This window comes from Diabrotica virgifera, chromosome 1 (assembly GCF_917563875.1).
Source record: "Diabrotica virgifera virgifera chromosome 1, PGI_DIABVI_V3a".
In the NCBI taxonomy this organism is placed as follows: Eukaryota; Metazoa; Arthropoda; class Insecta; order Coleoptera; family Chrysomelidae; genus Diabrotica; species Diabrotica virgifera.
The window spans coordinates 21,227,197-21,246,819 of NC_065443.1; the positions used below are offsets into that span (position 1 = coordinate 21,227,197).

Sequence of the window (19,623 nt, forward strand, 5' to 3'; positions counted from 1 at the left end):
AAGAATAGAGAGATACATATGTGCTTCATTGACCTGGAAAAGGCGTTTGGCGGAATTCGAAGAAAGGACGCATGGAAGACACTAAAAGAAAGGGGAGTCGACAGACACATAATAGAAGTAATAAAGGATATGTACAAAAATAATACAAATACAGTAAGAACCAATAACGAGGAATCCAGAGAATTTACTACAAGTCAAGGCGTCAAACAGGGATGCGTGTTGAGTTCACTGGTATTCTCAGTGGTACTGGATGAAGCGATAAAGAAAGCCAAGAGAAGAATGAGAAAACTAATATTAGGTTACTGGCAAATGAAACGGACTCAACTATCGGAGCTACTATTTGCAAACGACATGGCATTGATAGCAGAAAACAGAGAAGACTTACAGAACAATCTTGAAATCCTAGAAGAAAAACTATCAAACATAAATATGAAAATTAATACAGAGAAAACAAAAACAATGATAATTTCAAATACAAGGAAGACACACGCAATAGAATTAGACGGGAAACAACTAGACCAATTGGAATATTTTAAATACCTAGGAGTAATAATCGAATCAAATGGTAAAAAAGAGATACCGGAGAAAGTAAAAACAGCAGTCGTTAAATCAGTAGTTAGACCAACAATCATGTATAGCAGCGAGACATGGACATTGACGGGGAGACAAAAATCCAGAGTCAATGCTATAGAAATGAGGTTCCTGAGGAAAATAGCAAACAGAAAGAGGACAGACAAAATACGAAACGAAACAATTAGACAAAACCTAAAACTAGAACCAATCAATGAAAAAATAGTGGAGGGACAACTTAGATGGTTCGGGCACGTGTGTAGAATGTCGAACGAGAGGCTTACAAAACGAGTGTTCGAAACGAGAGTGCAGGGGAAAACAAAAGAGGAAGACAAGAGTTATGTGGGTAGATGAAATCAGTTAAGAAGTCGAGAAGAAGGGATTGACATTGGAAAGTGCAAGAAACCTAACGCAATATCGGAAAGCATGGAGACTACAATGCCAAACTTAACTCCACCAGTCTTATACCTAAAGGTAGAATTAGAAAGGCTTAGGACTAAGTAAGTGAGTAAGTAAGTAACTTTGCTATATATTTATTGGTTCAAAATTATATTTTTTAAACAAATCATAATCGGACATAAGCGTATCAAATTTGATCTCATCGCTATCTTGGCTATCTTCAGCAAAATCGTTCAGTCGTCTTAAACGTTTCGATCTTCTGAGCTTTCTTGGACTTGATTTTTTGACAGATTGATGTTTTGCACCATTATCGCAGGGACAGGACACTTTTTTAAGTTCTTGAGTTATTGTTTTGTCATTGATCTCAGATATATCTCTTGTTGATTTTCTGTCAATATCTTTTATGTTCCTGTTGCTGATATTTTTGAATTGTTTTTTAATTCTTCGTTTTGACCTGCCTAGGATGTCTCCGAAGAAACAACTTATACCACCACTAAAAAAGGACAATACGTAAAAATTTATAAAGAACATTACCTATATTTGATTTAATCTAATTTATTGCAATTGAATTGCTGTATAATCACAAGCTCAAAAATACAAGAGCATAAGAACTAATACAAGAGCAAAAAGAAAAAGAGAGTAAACTTCACAAACAAAAAAAAAGGAATATACAGGGTGTCCCGAAAAGATTGGTCATAAATTATACCACACATTCTGGGGTCAAAAATAGTTCGGTTGAACCTAACTTATTTTAGTACAAATGTGCTCATTCAAAAGTTACAGACAGCCCTTTGAAGTTACAAATGAAAATCGATTTTTTTCAATTTTTTTCGATATTATCGAAAACTATTCGAGATTTTTTATTGAAAATGGACATGTATCATTCTTATGACAGGAACATCTTAAAACAAAATTATAGTAAAATTTGTCTTCCCCATAAAATTTTATGGGGGTTTTGTTCCCTTAAACTCCACCAAACTTTTGTGTACCTTCCAATTAATTCATTATTGTAGTACCATTAGTTAAACTCAATGTTTTTAAAACTTTTTTGTCTCCTAGTATTTTCTCGATAAGCCAGTTTTTATCGAGATGCGGCTTCTTTTTTAATACATTTACATAAAAATTTTATGGGGGTTTTGTTCCTTTAAACCCCCCAAATGTTTGTGTACGTTCCAATTAAACTATTATTGTGGTACCTACTATTAGTTAAACACAGTGTTTTTAAAACTTTTTTGCCCGTAGTCTTTTTTTAATAAGTCACCTTTTATCGAGATGTGGCTTCTTTTTCAAAATATACCTAAAAATTTAAGTTATAAATAAATTTTCAGATTATTAACAAATAATCCATAATCATACTTAACCATATTCAAATATGTGGTGGATTCGACAAATATTCAAAATATCTCGATAAACGCTGGCTTATCAAAAAAGTACTAAGAGGCAAAAAAGTTTTAAAAACACCGTGTTTAACTAATGGTGTCACAATAATAATTTAATTGGAACGTACACAAAAGTTTGGGGGGTTTAAGAAACAAAACCCCCATAAAATTTTTATGGGGTGCACAAATTTCACTTTAATTTTTTTTAAGATGTTGCTGCCATAAAAATTCCACATGTCCATTTTCAATAAAAAATCTTTAAGAGTTTTCGATATATGAAAAAAATCTATTTTCATTTTGTAACTTCAAAGGGCTGTAACTTTTTCTGTGTGCACTATTATATATAGGTAAATGAGGCTCAATCAACGTATTTTTGACCCCAGAATCTGTGGTATAATTTATGACCAATTTTTTCGGGACACCCTGTATATCTATATTAGAATCAATAATGCTCATATCAATAACGCTAACACTGTAAAGTATATGGTTATTAAATTGAATTGATTTATTATTTATGATTATATTATTATATGGTTATTATACTGGAGTTCGATGGAAAGCCCATGACAAAAATAAACGGAAAGAACTCGAAATCTAATACAGAAAAATGTACTGGCTACTTAATAAAAAATCTAAGTTGTCAAAATATAACATAATTTGAATTTGTATAAACAGATTATTAATCCAGTATGGACATATAGTATTCAGCTCTGGGGTTGTACCAATAAAAGCAAAATTATTATGATATGAAGATTTAAAAACAAAGTGCTGAGAAATATTATAAGTGCTCCCTAGTACATCAGAAATAGCATTATCTACAGAGATCTAGGGATGGAGAGTGTGGACCAAACTATAATCTTTGCCAAAAGTCCGAGAAGAGACTTCACCAACATGTGGACATCTAGGCCTTCCAGCTTCTCCATAACAATAGCCAAACAAGAAGACTCAAGAGGAGGCAGCCTTTTGAGTTGGTAATGTGATTAGTTTTAAAAGTAGAGCATTGTGTAGGGACCCAACAAGACATTAAATTAATATACAAACTGGACTGGGCTACGGAGAAGAGGTTTAAAACAAATGGCTAACTGTAATGTAAGTTATGTAGAACAGAAAATTCAACAGAACATATACATTCATCAGATGTGTGTTTATTTAAATAAAACAAATTAAATTAATTTCCAAGAAAAACCTGCATTAACTAAACAACAGGTAAAGAAGTGAGATGGAAGTGAATAATATGTATATACTTACTCTAAAGTCCTTATATCAATAAATCTGGTAGCATGAAGTACGGTAAAAAGAAAAAAGGTACTTATAGCATAGCTCACAGAATATCTAGCTGAGTGGCTTCTAAGCATATCACAAACTACATCGCAGTTCCATTTTCCACTGGAAAGTAATTCTTCAAATAAGTCTGCTATATGTATCAGGTTATCCATTGCGATAGATTCCAATGGAAACCAAAAGTCCACTATTATTATTTCGGCAATGAATGTTGCAAGAAATACCTAAAAAATATATGTTAAAATGTATATAAATTCATTAGTCCAAAAAGTAAAATCAAAAGACAAAAAGCAGAACAATTGGATAAGAAATAAATCAAAAGTCAAAGACGCAGGACAACATATAGCCAGGCCAAAATGGAGTTTCGCAGGTCATCCTCCTCCTCCTAAGTGCCTTCTCTATTGAGGTTGGCGATCAATACGGCAAATTTCTCTCTGTTCTGGGCTTGATGGATTAAGTCATTCCCTGTTGTGTGGGTCCAATCTCTGATGTTTCGGAGTCAGGATTTTTTCTTTCTTCCTATACCCCTTTTACCTTCGATTTTGCCTTCTAATATTACCTGAAGCTGCTCAAATTCCCTATGGCGCATTATGTGTCCTAGATATGGCATATTTCTAATTTTGATTGTATTGACCAGATGAGGACGTGTGTTCATTATTTCCAGTACTTCTTCATTTGTAGTTTTGCTGGTCCAGCTTATTCTTAGCATTCGGCGGTGCATCCACATTTCGAATGAAATAAGTTTGTTGACCTCATACTGTTTTAATGTCCAGGTCTCACAGCCATATAGTAATAGAGACCACACATAACACTTTAGTGTTCTCAATCTTATTGTGACTGATAGCTTGGGGTTACAGAGCATTTTACGCATGTTCATGAAGCCAGATCTTGCTATTTCGCAAGTCATAACGCTAGACAAACTGACAGTAGGTGGAATACCACGATACAACAAAGCAGACCATGGACGGGAAAGAGAGCAAGAGGACGACCCCAGATGAGATGGGGAAATGACATTGGAAAGATAGAAGGAACACACTGAAAACAGAATGCACAAAACATAAGTGCATGGAGGAAACTGGAGGAAGCCTATGTTCAAAATTGGACGAATAGGACGGGCAATACAAGTTGAGTCCGCGAGTCTTTACCCGTGCGTCATCATTTAAAGCATACGAAATAAGTCGGAAATCTATTTCACGCAACAACAACTGACAGAAAGTGGCTACTATTCCGATTACGGGTTTTATTATAAAATTTGACGTTATCAAATATACAGAATGTCAAATGTAAGTTTTGCTTCAAAATTTTTGTGCAGAATTACAGCTACATTTGAAGTAGCTTTATAAATTCTTTTATTATTATTGATTAATAAATAAATAAACAATTTATAAAAAAACTCAATAACATATTTTATTTTTGTTATTTTATTCACTTTGACGGAAATCTAAACACAATCATTTCTTTACTGTGTGAATGACGTTAGCTTTGTATGTTTTAAATATTAATTGCCAAAATATAATTATTTACCTTAAAATTTCAAAGCCCAATATAAAATTAGTTGTGAAAACAACTGTTTGTGTAATATAAAGAAACTTCAAAACGCAAAAATTCGACAAAAACCGCAAAAAATTCAACTGACTGACAGCCACAAAAGTAAACTAATAGTGTAGGAAACAAAGGTTGAACCTTGCAAAATGGACACAAGTCCGGTTTTATTTTTTTCTGGTATATCAAGGGGTGCTTATTATAAGACTAACTTTTTCTGAAAAAATTTCGCCCCGGAACCTCCCTTTTCACCCCTTTAAAGGGGGTAATTTGTGGTTTTTGCGGAACGTAGCCCTTCCTGTACCTTTTACAAAAAATTTCTTTTACAGAAATATGAAGAGGACTATATTTTCTACGATTTATTTCCGGCAGCATCTCTCTATCATCCACCGTTTAGCGGGGGTTGCGCCATAAAGTTGACAAGTTTTTAAAAAAGATGTTTTTAAAAAATATATATTTTTCCCTAACTGTAACGGAAATTAAGAAGAAATCCTGCGGAAATTATTTAAAAATAATTGGTACAGGTTACACTTAAGGGTAATTTCCCTTTTTTTAATTACAGGGTGTTACATTTTAAAAAACCTCTTTTTATACCATCTGAACCGTTTATGCTAAAGTAAAAAGACTTTCAGCGATTACCCATGTATTGGTGCTATTTACAAATTTGTATAATGAACCCCCATTTTTTCCCCGGAACCACCCCAAAAAAAAAGAAGAATTAATAAATAAATTGATTTTCTTGGAATCCTTCACACACAATATCCTTTATTAATATGCTTCATATATCATTTTGTGCACGTTATTATTACCCATGCATGGACACCAAAAGAGATTTCCTAGTGCAACCCCTGTAGCAAAAAAAAAAGATAAATAAAATGGGGGGTTGAAATTTTTTTTTGTTTTTTGCTTTTTGATCCATATGGGCATATGCTTCATCAATAGTGCTTTTCAAAAATATATATGGTTATTGCAACATCTCTGCGGAAACCACCCCTATCCTTGAAAATATACTGCAGAAACTACCCCTATCGCTTGGCGAGCATGTTTTTACGATTTTCTCATTACCTATGTATTCTTTTTAAACAAAACTTATACAAGGTTAAAGACCACTATTTACTCTAAAAATTATGTCCTATTAATTTTTTTCGTATAAGCAATCGTTACGGCACAGTGGCGCCGTAAACCTCATATATGCTTTGGCGGACTCCAGTTTTTGTTTTTTTTTCGTCATATGTTCGTTTTATTGATAAAGTACTTATGTAAAATAAAACAACACAGTGTAACCTACAAATTATGACTTATGCACATTTTACATTCTTTGCTCCCCAAAGCCACAGTGTTGGCCCAAAATAAATTTTTGCATATTTTCGCCACCTACACGCATTTTATTGCATTAATGCTACCTTGATAGCACAATATTTACCCTTAGGTGGTCGCTAAGCAGTGGCGGTTCCAGGGAGGGGTGATGGGGGTGATCACCTCCCCCCTCTCAAACCAAGTGATATTATATTCAAAGATTATAAAAATTTTCATTTATTTTTATACAAATTTAACCAATTGGCACCCCCCTCTTAACGATGCTGGATCCGCCACTGTCGCTAAAGCATAAAAAGTCATTCTTATAAAAATAATATTAATATAATATAAGTTTTTCTATAAAAATAAATGAATATTTTTATAATCTTCAAATATAATATCCCTTTGGTTTGAGAGGGTGGGGGGGGGGGGGGGTGATCGCCCCCATCACCCCTCCCTGGATCCGCCACTGCTTAGCGACCACTTAGGGGTGGATATTGTGCTATTAAGGTAGCATTAACGCAATAAAATGCGTGTAGGTGGGGAAAATATGAAAAAATTTATTTTGGGCCACCACTGTGGCTTTGGGGAGCAAAGAATGTAAAATGTGCATAGGTCATGATTTGTAGGTTACCCTGTGTTGTTTTATTTTACATAAGTACTTTATCAATAAAACGAACAGATGACGAAAAAAAAAAACAAAAACTGGAGCCCGCCAAAGCATATATGAGGTTTACGGCGCCACTGTGCCGTAACGGTTGCTTAAACGAAAAAAATGAATATGACCTAATTTTTATAGTAAATAGTGGTCTTTAACCTTGTATAAGTTTTGTTTAAAAAAAAATGAATAGGTAATGAGAAAATTGTAAAAACATGCTCGTTAAGGTATAGGGGTAGTTTCTGCAGTATATTTTCAAGGATAGGGGTGGTTTCCGCAGGGATGTTGCAATAACCATATATATTTTTGAAAAGCACTATTGATGAAGCATATGCCCATATGGATCAAATAGCAAAAAACAAAAAAAAAAATTCAACCCCCCATTTTATTTATTTTTTTTGGCTACAGGGGTTGCACTAGGAAATCGCTTTTAGTGTCCATGCATGGGTAATAATAACGTGCACAAAATGATATATGAAGCATATTAATGAAGGGCATTGTGTGTGAAGGATTCCAAGAAAATCACTTTATTTATTAATTCTTCTTTTTTTTTCGGGTGGTTTCGGGGAAAAAATGGGGGTGCATTATACAAATTTGTAAATAACACCAGTACATGGGTAATCGCTGAAAGTCTTTTTACTCTAGCATAAACGGTTCAGATGGTATAAAAAGGGGTTTTTTAAAATGTAACACCCTGTAATTAAAAAAAGGGCAATTACCCTTAAGTGAAACCTATACCAAAAAATCAATCATCTATTTGTGAATAATTTTCGCAGAATTTCTGTTTAATTTCCGTTGCAGTTAGGGAAAATATATTTTTTTTAAAAACATCTTTTTTAAAAACTTGTCAATTTTGGGGCGCCACCCTTGCTAAACGGTGGATGATAGAGAGATGCTGTCAGAAATAAATCGTAGAAAATATAGTCCTCTTCATATTTCTATAAAAGAAATTTTTTGTAAAAGGTACAGGAAGGGCTACGTTCCGCAAAAACCACAAATTACCCCCTTTAAAGGGGTGAAAAGGGGGGTTCCGGGGCGAAATTTTTTCAGAAAAAGTTAGTCTTATAATAAGCACCCCTTGATATTCCAGAAAAAAAAAAATAAAACCGGACTTGTATCCATTTTGCATGGTTCAACCTCTGTTTCCTACCCTATAAGCAGAAACGCCAAACAAATTGTGCTTAAAATATGAAAACATACCGAATCGTCTTTTTTTGTACCTATCTCTTTTCAATGCACTAGATGAGTCTAGATGGTTCATAAAAATAACATGTGTTGTTACTTAATAACAAACGGCAGCTGGTTTGTCATGAGTTTCATGCGTGGAAGAGAATGATGCTAGGTAAAAAGTATGTGTTTTATCTCGCCGGGTTTAATATTAATGACGCACGGGTAATGACTCGCGGACTCAACTGTAGAAGAAGAAGTCCAGGCGGGATAGCATTTGACCTTGCATGGTGAGTTTTCTCAAATTTTATTACCTACTCTAACCTTTAAGGGGATCAATATCAGTTTAAATTTAAAATCGCGACTGAATTCCGCCGTCGCGTTAGCCGCCATCTTGATTTTAAAAGAGTTGTTGCTCAATATCTAAGCCATTTTTACCTTTTCGACAAAGATAGTAGGGACTGAAATTGCTCTACTACATAGGTTCGTTCTTGTTTATAGCTTGCTGCTGATGTCGTCTGCGTCTAGGGTTCGTTTACCGCCTGTGCCTCGTTAGTCTTGTTATATGCGTAGGACCTTACATGTTGATTTTAGCTCAAAAAATCAAAAATATCAAAATTGTATAAAATTTAACTCTCTCTTTTAATTTATTTCTTCTTTTTTGTCTAACCCGACTGAGCTACGTAGAATCGTTAGATATTATATAAGTTGTTACGGTGTAAAGACAAATCCCTATTATTAGTTTTATCTAATAATTTCATGAAATATTCATAAAAATATCAACCGTTGCATGGCTGTAATTGATTTTTAGTTGCAAACGATAGTTATTATCAATATATGTAAATGATTGATACAAAATTATTGATACAAAAATTATTTTTGTATTATTTTTCCTGCTAGTTTACAAAGAAGAAAAGTTTTGATGGTGTGGACAAGTTTTGTACATTAATCTGCACAATAATAATCAGTACATCTAACTACAGGACTCTTGTAAGGACTTGATGGATTTTTTGGTCTCGTGGCATTCCCAAATTCGTACGAAGGACTGGTCCATTCGAACTGGTTTCAATCTTTCTTGGATAATAGGAAACAACTGGTTAGAGCAAATGATACAGCCCCTAGTCTCAAAAATGTTGTATGTGGGGTATCACAAGGTTCAGTATTGGGTCCTCCATTTTTCCTTATCTTTATTAATGACACCACTAGCTTAAAAATCGAGGAAAAAGTTTTTCTTTTTGCTGATGATACCAGTATCACTTGGAGCAACAAATATCGCAACTCTTCATGCTAGGTATCACTTGGAGCAACAAATATCGCAACTCTTCATGCTACTATAACTTCTGATCTACTCACAATAAAATCCTGGTCCCATTCTAATTTACTCTTGTTTAGCGTAGATAAAACAGTAGCATTATCCTATAAAGGAGCTCTTCAACCCTTACTTCTTCATAACAGCCAGATCAGTATCGTTGATTCTGTAAAGTTTCTTGTTATTTTTTTTAGATAGTAACCTTAAATGGTCCCTTTATATTGATGTGTTAAGCAAGAACATATCCTCAGCTTGCTTTGCAATAAGATCTGTTTCGAAGGAAATGAATTTAGCCTCTTCCAAAATAACATATTTTTCTTTGTTCGAGTCCCATCTTCGATATGGTCTCCCTTTTTGGGGTTCTGGTACGGTTGCCCAATCCAAGATAACAGGATTCTAACATTACCTTCTTTATATATTTTAGAAACTGTTTGCTTAATGCGTAAACATCTACATGTCTTTCCAGCAAGACCTAGACATGACTATTCCACCAGAAATTCTACCTTTGACATCTATTTAACGATCCCGTCCAGTGAGTTAGTAAAGAAATCTATATTATATTCTGCAAAAAAAAACTTTACAACCATCTCCATCTACAACTTAAATCTGCAACATCTTTCCCCAAGTTCCGTAAAATGACTAAAGCCTATTTATCTGAAAGACCATATTATTCAACAGCAGAGTTTCTTAACCAATAACTAAGAAAGTACAGTATTCTTATTTATAAGTAGAATCTTAATCTATATTTGAGTGTCATATGCAGCAGCTTAATTTAACTTATTAAATTTCTTACGGCTTTGGAAAATTTAATCAGGTGGAAGATAAATTAAATTTAAGTAGGTAGGTAGTGTTTTTCTCTGAACGGATAGGGTGGAAGACACTGCCTGACGCCAACTTTAAACAAAATAAGGTTACGGGTATAATCCCACTCGAATGAACAATAAAAGGAGCAAACCGGAGCATGATAATTCGTTTGACAAAGAGGAAGCATTTAAGAAAAGTAAGTCAACAATAAGAACACCACCCCAAAAAGACGATAAGGAAAAGCAAGAAATGGATGAAATAAAGAACATATTAGCAGAACTGAAGCAGGAGATTAAAACAGAAATAAATAACTTAAAAACAGAAATGAAGGAAGAAAATAAGAAGACCAGAAGTGATATAAAAGAACTAAAAGAAGAAATAAAACAAAATAATGAAGAAATAAATATTATAAAACTAGAAATCCAAAAAATGAAAAATGAATGGACTAAGGAAAGACAAGATTTGATAGAAGAAAATGAATTGTTTAAAAAAGAAAATAAAAAGATAACAGAAGATATAAAAGAACTCCAACGAACAATAGAAATAATGGACAAAGACAAAAGGAAAAATAATTTAATTATTAGTGGGTTAGAAATTGATACTGACGATTCAGCAACACTGAAAGAAAGAGCAACAAATATGATTGGAAAACATTTAGGTGTAAATATTAATATTAAAAGAGCATGTAAGATTGGAATAAGAACATGCTTAATAGAACTAGGAAACGAAACAGAAAAAACAGCCATTCTACGAAATAGGAACTAACTAAAGAATGTTAAACCCAAGAAAATATGGATAACAGAGGACCTTACAAAAAAAGAGAGAGAAAAAATGAAATCTCTAAGAGACAAAGCAACGGAAATGAGAGATAAAGGAAAAACAGTGAAAATTGGGTACAACAAAATTACAGTGGATGGTAAGGAATGGAGATGGAACTACAATGAGGAAAAGGTAGTGGAGGTAGCGAGTCCAAAAAACTAGCAGAGCGACAGAGAAGAGACGAAGTAGATGACAGACAAGGATCAGAAAACAAGGAAATTACGAATACACTGGACAATGAAAATAAAAGTATAGACTCGATTAGTGATAAGATTAGGTTTAGGAGTTCAAATGTTAAACATAATAATAGAAATAGGATGGGTGGTGGAAATATTGGTAGTATAGGTAGTATAAATAGTAGTAGTAGTAGTAATAACAATAATGGAAAATCAAATACTAGTTTTGTAAATGAAGAATCAGAACAAATAGGAACAGCAACATGGAACGTGACCTCTCTAAATGGAAAGGAAATAGAAATAACTGAAGAAATGGAAAAAATGGGTATCCAAATAATGGGAATAAGTGAAACAAAAAAGGTAGGAGGAGGGCACATAAATCTAAATGAGGAATATAGTCTTTATTATTCAGGAGTACCGCAGGGACAAAGAGCAAAGGAAGGAGTTGGTATAATAGTAAATAAGAGACTAGAACCAAGAATAACACACTATGAAACACTATCATCTAGAATTATAACAATCCAAATGGACCTAAAAGACAAAATAGGATTCATACAATTATATGGACCAACTGAAGGCAGAGATGAAGAAACGATGACAGAATTCTACAATGAACTCCAAAGAGTACTAGACAAATTAAGAGAATCGAGAGAGAAAATCATAATTTTAGGAGATTGGAATTCAAGAGTGGGCAAGGATGTCAACAAAGGATTAGGATGCATTGTAAAATACGGAGAGGAATGTTTGAACAGGAATGGTGTCAAAATGCTAGATTTCTGCCAAGCAAATGACCTACTAATAGGAAACACATTTACAAACCAAAACATCGAAGACAAATATACGTTCGTGGCGGAAGAGAGAAGAGCGAAAAGTTTGATAGATTACATAGTTTATACGATAAACCTAGAAGATAAAATACATAACGTCTTAACTGAAAAGGAACCGGAACTAGCTACAGAGCACAGGATGGTTACTGCAAAACTCGAGGATGAAAAAATAAAGGAGGTGGAAAGAAAAGATTACCAAAGAGTAAAAGTAAATAAGCTCAAATTAGAACAGGTGCGCGAACATTACAAAAAAGAAACAAATAGAAGATTAAGACAACTAGAAAACCAAAAAGAGGCATGGACACTGGAAGAAAGATGGAACGCCTTCAAAGTAGTCATAAAGTCTACAGCAACAGAAATATGTGGAATCAGAAAACATAACAAACTCCATAAAAGAACGAGATGGTGGAACAATGAAGTTAAAACAGCAGTGAAGAAAAAGAAAATAGCATGGAAAAAATACATTGAGACCGAACTGGAAGAAGATAAAGAAGAATACAAAAGGCTGAGACGATTAGCGAAAAACACCATCAAACAAGTAAAAACAAAAACGTGGGAAGAGTTTGGAAAAGAATTACAACAAAACTATGTAACAAATAATAGAAGCTTCTGGACAACAATCAGACATATGAAGAAAGGAAAACATAAAGAAATAACAGCCGTAAGGGATACAACAAACCAAATCCAAACAACTCCAGAACAAATAGCTAAAGTATGGAAAGAATACTATGAAAACAAATTTAGAAATGCAATAATAGATGATAGAAATGAAACATATCAAGATAACGAGAACAAAGAATTAGAGCAAATAAATAGAGAAGAAGTAATATTGGAAGTATCAAACGTAAAAATAGGTAAAGCTGGAGGGGATGATGACATAGACCCGGAAATGGTCAAGTACATGGGAGAAGAAGGGATAAACTGGTTGTTGAAAATATACAAAGAGGCATGGGAAAAGCAGCAAATCCCAAAAGACTGGCAAAGTAACCTTATAGTGCCAATATACAAAAAGGGAGAACACGTCAACTGCGAAAATTATAGAGCAATATGTTTATCATCGGTATGTTTTAAAATATACACGAAAATAGTAGAGAAGAGGCTAAGACAAGAGGTAGAAAAAGAACTGGGAGAAGAACAAGCAGCGTTTAGACGCTACATCATTAGAAATATAATAGAAAGAAGTATTGACTCGGGGGGAAAGCTCATTCTAGCATTCATAGATCTAAGGGCAGCATTCGACTCTATAGAAAGACAAATTATATGGAAATGCTTGCAGAACATGAAAGTACCAAGTACACTGATAAAAATAATTGAAAATATATACGGAGTAGTAAAAGGACGTGTGCAGATAGCAGGAGAAAGATCTGAAGAATTCAATTGGGAAAGAGGTATCAAGCAAGGAGACAGTCTTAGTCCGCTACTATTCATAATAGTCATGAATGAATTGACTAGAAATACTGGAGAAAGAACGAACCAAATACAGACAACAATAGGATACCAAAGATTACAGCCAATAAAAATAGAAGCCCTATTGTATGCGGATGACATAGTCCTTATAGCAGATTCCGTGACAAAAATGCAAAAACTCATAAATATATGAACAGATGAAATAGAGAAATTAAAAATGGAAATAAACATCGAGAAAAGTAAAATAATGGTCATCGGCGAAAAGGAAGAAAATGAAGTAATTATAAAATGCAAAAATACTCAACTGGAAATAGTTAGAGCATATGATTATCTTGGAAGTATTATTACCAATGATGGGAAAATAGACCTCGAAATAACAAACAGAACTAAAAAATCAAATAAACTGTACTACGCACTAGCGCCAATTCTGAGGAAAAAAGAATTGTCCCACGAAACAAAAATTAAAATATATAATACGATTGTGATACCGACGATACTGTATACAAGCGAAAATTGGACTTTACAGAAAAAGCATAATAGTAGGATAAATGCAATTGAGATGAGACATTTACGTGCTATAGCCGGAAAGACCAAATGGGATAGAATAAGAAATGAGACAATAAGAGGGATAACTAAACAGGAACCAATAATAAATAAAATAATAAAGAGGCAATTAAACTGGTATGGACATCTGATGAGAATGAAACCTAGTAGACTAGCAAGGAAAATTCACGAAACAAGGAATATTACAAAAAAGAAAAAAGGCAGGCCGAAGAAAAAATGGATACAGCAAATAGTAGAAGCAGGAAAAATCAAACAGAAAACGCTAGAAGAAATGAAACTAATAGCACAGGACCGAAAAGAATGGAAGAGATGGGTGAATATGTAGCTAAATTAAACCCAAATCCGACACCTGAAAGGGTATAAGGAAGGGGAGAAAGAAAGAAAGAAAGAAATTTCTTAAGGTAGATGATGCAATTTGCAATTTTTTTTTTAATTTTGCAATAGATTTTTACTGTTTTTTGTTTCACTTCATTATATTTTATTTATATTGACGATTTATATCATTTTAGTAAATTGTATTTGTTATTTGTTATTGTTCTTATTTATGATTCTTGTAAGCTTTGTCTATAGAATTGTTAAATTTTTCATGACAATAAAGCATATTTCTATTCTATTCTATAAGAAAGAGGAGGAAGATTGAACGTAGGGTTAACAATCCTCTTCTTCTTTAAGTGCCGTCTTCAAATCGGAGGTTGGATATCATATATCATCATCAATATTTTTATTGTATCTATACCGCTGCGCTGCTCTAAAGAGTTCTATTGAACTGCATTTAAATCAGTCCCTTAAATTTCTAAACCATGGCACTCATCTTCTTCGCACACTCCTTCCTCCTCTTATCTTTCCATATCATTTTTAGCATTTCATATCGATTATATAATCTCATTACGTGTCCTAGGTATTGTAACTTTCTAATTTTTATTGTGTTTATCACTTCGTACTCTTTGCCTAGTTCTCGGCAATATTTCTGTGTCCGTTTTCTTCTCTATCCATGCTATTCTAAGTATCCTTCTCTAACACCATATTTTAAATGGCTACTATATTTATGTATTCTTACTTCAATGTCCAGCTTTCGGAGGGGACCTCTTGAATCTTAGGACATGAGAGCACTCTACTTCAGGAGTCTCACCTTTCCTCGAGCTGAGATTTACTTTGTTGTGTGTTTGTGTGCAGACAAAATCTGACAAAATTGTACTTAAGTACAATGAACACATATATTTATGTATGCCTACTCCCATTTAAGTTGTTTCATACTTAAAACTTAGAAGCATTTGAATTGGGGTGCTATCACCGAGTCCTAAAGATATCGTGGTTTTCGCACACTTTCAATGAAGATGTTCTCCAAATGATGAATTCAGAATTCAGAACATGCTCATAAACATCATAAAGAGGAGAAAAACAGAATGCTTCGACCATATAATTAGAAGGCCTAAATACCATCTACTTCGCCTTATAATACAATGATAAAAAAACTTAATGGTGCTCCCACAGAGGTGAAAGAGCCATGTGCAATAACGCCAAATCATATAGCCCACCAACTGCTTCTGAATGGCAAAACAAACAATCGTTGCAAAACGCCAAAGATTATAAGAACTCAAGACCAGGAAACAACTCTCTTGCGAAACCCATTTACCATCAAAGAGCTTAAAAATGGTATTGACTGTATGAAAAATGGAAAATCCCCTGGGGTGCACGAAATCCTAACAGCGCAGATAAAACACTTCGGGCAAAAAGTGAGGCAATGGGTGCTCGATATATTTAACATCTGTCGCTCTACCTACCAGATGCCACAAATGTGGCGTAAAACAATAGTAGTAGCCCTTCTGAAACCTGGTAAAGACCCTGAAATACCGAGTAGCTACCGTCCGATATCACTCGCCTCATTTTGAACCGCATCCAGGAAACATTAGATGCACAACTAATCCCACAACAAGCAGGCTTCAGACCAGGTAAATCATGCACAGGCCAAGTGCTGAACCTAACAGAGCACATAGAGGAGGGATTTGAGCAGAGGGAGATAGTGGGAGTAGCCTTGATAGACCTCACAGCAGCCTACGATACGATAAACCACAGAACCTTGCTAACTAAGATCTATAACACTGTGCTTGACTATGACCTGGTAAATATCATTAGATCACTGTTGTGTAATAGACGCTTCTACGTTGTGCTAAATGCAAAGAAGAGCAGATGGAGAACCCAAAAAAATGGCCTACCTCAAGGAAGCGTTCTAGCGCCGTCCCTATTTAACATCTACACCAATGACCAACCAATGCACCGTCGGACTGAGAGTTTTGTGTACGCTGACGACCTTGGTATCGCCGTAAAGGGTAAAACACTCAAACAAGTAGAGTCGACAATGGAAGAGGCTTTAAACATGATGTCAGCTTACTACAAACAAAACTCATTAAAGCCAAACCCTACTAAAACCCAAGTATGTGCATTCCACCTCAACAACCATCTGACGCATGTAAAACTGAATGTTTCTTGGGAGGGACAACGCTTGGAACATACTGATAGGCCCAAATATCTTGGAGTGATACTAGACCGGTCACTAACGTATAAATTCCACTGTCAGAGCACAAGACAAAAGGTTTCTACGAGAAACAACCTTCTCCGGAAACTTGTAGGGAGCAAGTGGGGTGCAAACCCCCAGGTCTTAAAGTCAACAGCTGAGGCCTTATGTTTCTCAACAGGGGAATATGCTTGTCCCGTCTGGGGTAGATCTAGACACGCCCAGCAAGTCACCACGGTGTTAAATGAAACATGTAGAATAAATTACCGGTTGTATGAAGCCTACCTCTCTACCATTACTGTACCGGGCAGCTGGATTCACATCACCAGAAGACCGTAGATGCGCCTCACAATATGTGGAGAAGTTCAGGAAAACTTTCGATGAAAGGCACCAATTATACGGGTTTGACGAACCGCCAGGAATCAGCCGACTTAAATCAAGGAAAAGGTTTATGAGAAATGTCAGCGTCGAACCACCCGAACTGTTCCCCCTACATCCAGAACGACCTAATGGAATGAACCTGGACTGGAGAACCTGGCGGACACTCAACCGAATACGCACAGGTGTTGCCCCTGTAATGGGGCATCAAGACAGATAACGATGCACTTGATGATTTATGGCTCGCAAATACAAAGGGTGTAGACGTAGCCCGATATTGGGCAGAAAAACTGTAGTCGGATCCACACACGAGAAAGTAAAGTAAAGTACAAGGAAAAGTGAAGAGAAAGAGATGGATTGGTCGAAAGAAACTTTCATGGTTGCGTAATATTAGATAATGGTGTTGTTCCATAGTAAAAGAATTATTTCACTCAGCAGTCGATAGAGAAAGGTTTCAGGAATTTGTAAACATAATGACGGTCAAGATCTGATTACACGGTACCTAAAGAAGAAGATACTTAATAACTATTAATAATTAATATAAAATATGATTATCTATACCTTGTTTACCTCAAGAACGACTTGGGGAATAGTGCCCAGTTTTCTGAGAGATGCTGGATATACCTGCAGTTCGCACAAAAGTATAAACAACGCCAACAGAAATAAATATGTCGATACCAATGGACCAGGAGGATCGCTTGGAGACTTTTTAAATATTTCTTGGTTACACGCTATATAAACCAAAGCAATTAGGATTCCAATTATGTTACCCATGCTTTTGATAATCCCCAAACAGTTGTGAAGTTATATTTTGGCATTTAACTTTAATTCCATTTCATTTTCAATTTTTGGTAAAAAATATTTGTTTTTATTGTAGACGCATTTGTGACAACTTTTTGTCTCATGCGTCATGTTGAACTATCAATTAAATGACGACCAACGATAGTACAGTGAAAGACGTTTAGTAGAAAATTGCATGCTTAAAATACTGTAGTATTTTTATTAGGTGAGTGCAATTAGAACGAAAACATGCATTGTTTCGGAAAAATTCAAACAAGCTTATATTTTTCTAAAACTTTTTTTGTTAGTTTATATACATGTTAAAGTAAAAAGTTCTACTCGCGGATTTGGCCGTTAATTGTTTATTAATTGTTTAAACAATAACAATTGTTTTGTATTAATAATTTTAAAAATATCGTTAAATTCATCATTTTACTTTGATAAAATATGTTTCTATTTTGTTTTTGATTATACTGAATCCGAATATGGCATTGAAATTTGAAAATTCTTATACAGAAGCTCTTATACAGTATGTCTGCGTAGCTAGGAGCCACACGGAAAACTTTTTTATTATCAATTTTACGAAAAAAAGTAATTCTTCATAAAATGCTCTGGATAGTCAAAAAAAAACTCAACCATCAGATATCAAATTTTATCAATTTTATAGGAGTTATGTCAAAAATATTAATTTCGTTAAAGAGTAAAGTACCTTTATATTTCAGAATATCAAAAAATGCTATTATGAAAAGTTGTTTGAAATTAAAAACTATGTTTAAATATACAATTACATTATTCTAATCGAATAATTTTTTTCAATTTTTTTTTTCAAATTACGGATACTCATCATCATTTTATTACAATTTTGATAACTATTTTATTATCACTTTTACGAAAAAAAGTTATTCTTCATAAAATGTTCTCCCTTGTCTAAAATCTAAGATACAACCATCAGATATTAAACTTTTTAAATTTTATACGAGGTATGTAAAAATATGAATTGTTCTTAAGAGTTAAGTGCCTTTATTATTCACAATATTTTAATTAGAAGGATGTAATTGAACACTAAAACAAATTTATTTATTCCAAACAACTTTTCTTAATAACAATTTTCGATATTGTGAAATTTAACGATACTTTACTCTTGAGTGAAATTCATATTTTTTGACATACCTCGTATAAAATTCATTAAATTTGATATTTGATGATTGCTTCTTACATTATATACCATGCAGAGTATTTTATAAAGAATAACTTTTTTTCGTAAAACTGATAATAAAAAAGTTATCAATAGGTTCCAAGTTACGCAGACATACTGTAATAAGGGCTAAAAAATTTTTTTGCTGAACATTTATTATTGTTGAAGTTTATTATTAAATGTATTTTAGGTAAGTTTTAGAGAAAATAGTTTTGATCACTTTATATAAACATTTTTTTAGCTGGTAATTTTCGGTTTTTGTATTACATTTTTGTTATCTTTCTTAATTTTCTCAAAAATAAATAGTGTATTTCATTTCTAAAGTAAAATAATTTAATGCATTTTAAAGATTACATCCTAAGATTTAAAAAAGCACTTATAAAACTGTAATAGTTCTGTTCAAACTTGAGTAATACCGTCTTAAAGTGGTGGTAATTCTATAAAACTACGAAGATTTCAAAAATTACATTTTTTAAGACGTCATATCATTTGAATTAAATTTTTGAAGTGCAGATTCCTGGAAGGAGTAGGAGAGGGAGAGGAAGACCAAAGAAGACCTG

General features: G+C 33.8%; 1 protein-coding gene across 2 annotated transcripts; it reads right to left on the reverse strand.

Moving 5' to 3' along the window:
- Positions 1–1,087: 1,087 nt before the first annotated feature.
- LOC114324602 (uncharacterized) lies at positions 1,088–17,987 on the reverse strand. 2 transcript variants are annotated; one of them, XM_028272468.2, is made up of 3 exons: positions 17,659–17,987; positions 3,597–3,853; positions 1,088–1,462 (listed from the first exon to the last, which is right to left on the reverse strand). In XM_028272468.2, exons 1-3 carry the CDS (start codon positions 17,860–17,862, stop codon positions 1,096–1,098), a joined length of 828 nt encoding a protein of 275 aa, XP_028128269.1. In that variant the 5' UTR covers positions 17,863–17,987; the 3' UTR covers positions 1,088–1,095. The 2 variants fall into 2 exon arrangements, with proteins under 2 accessions (XP_028128269.1, XP_028128268.1); XM_028272467.2 differs by having other exon boundaries at positions 17,650–17,987.
- Between the last annotated feature and the right edge of the window lie 1,636 nt (positions 17,988–19,623).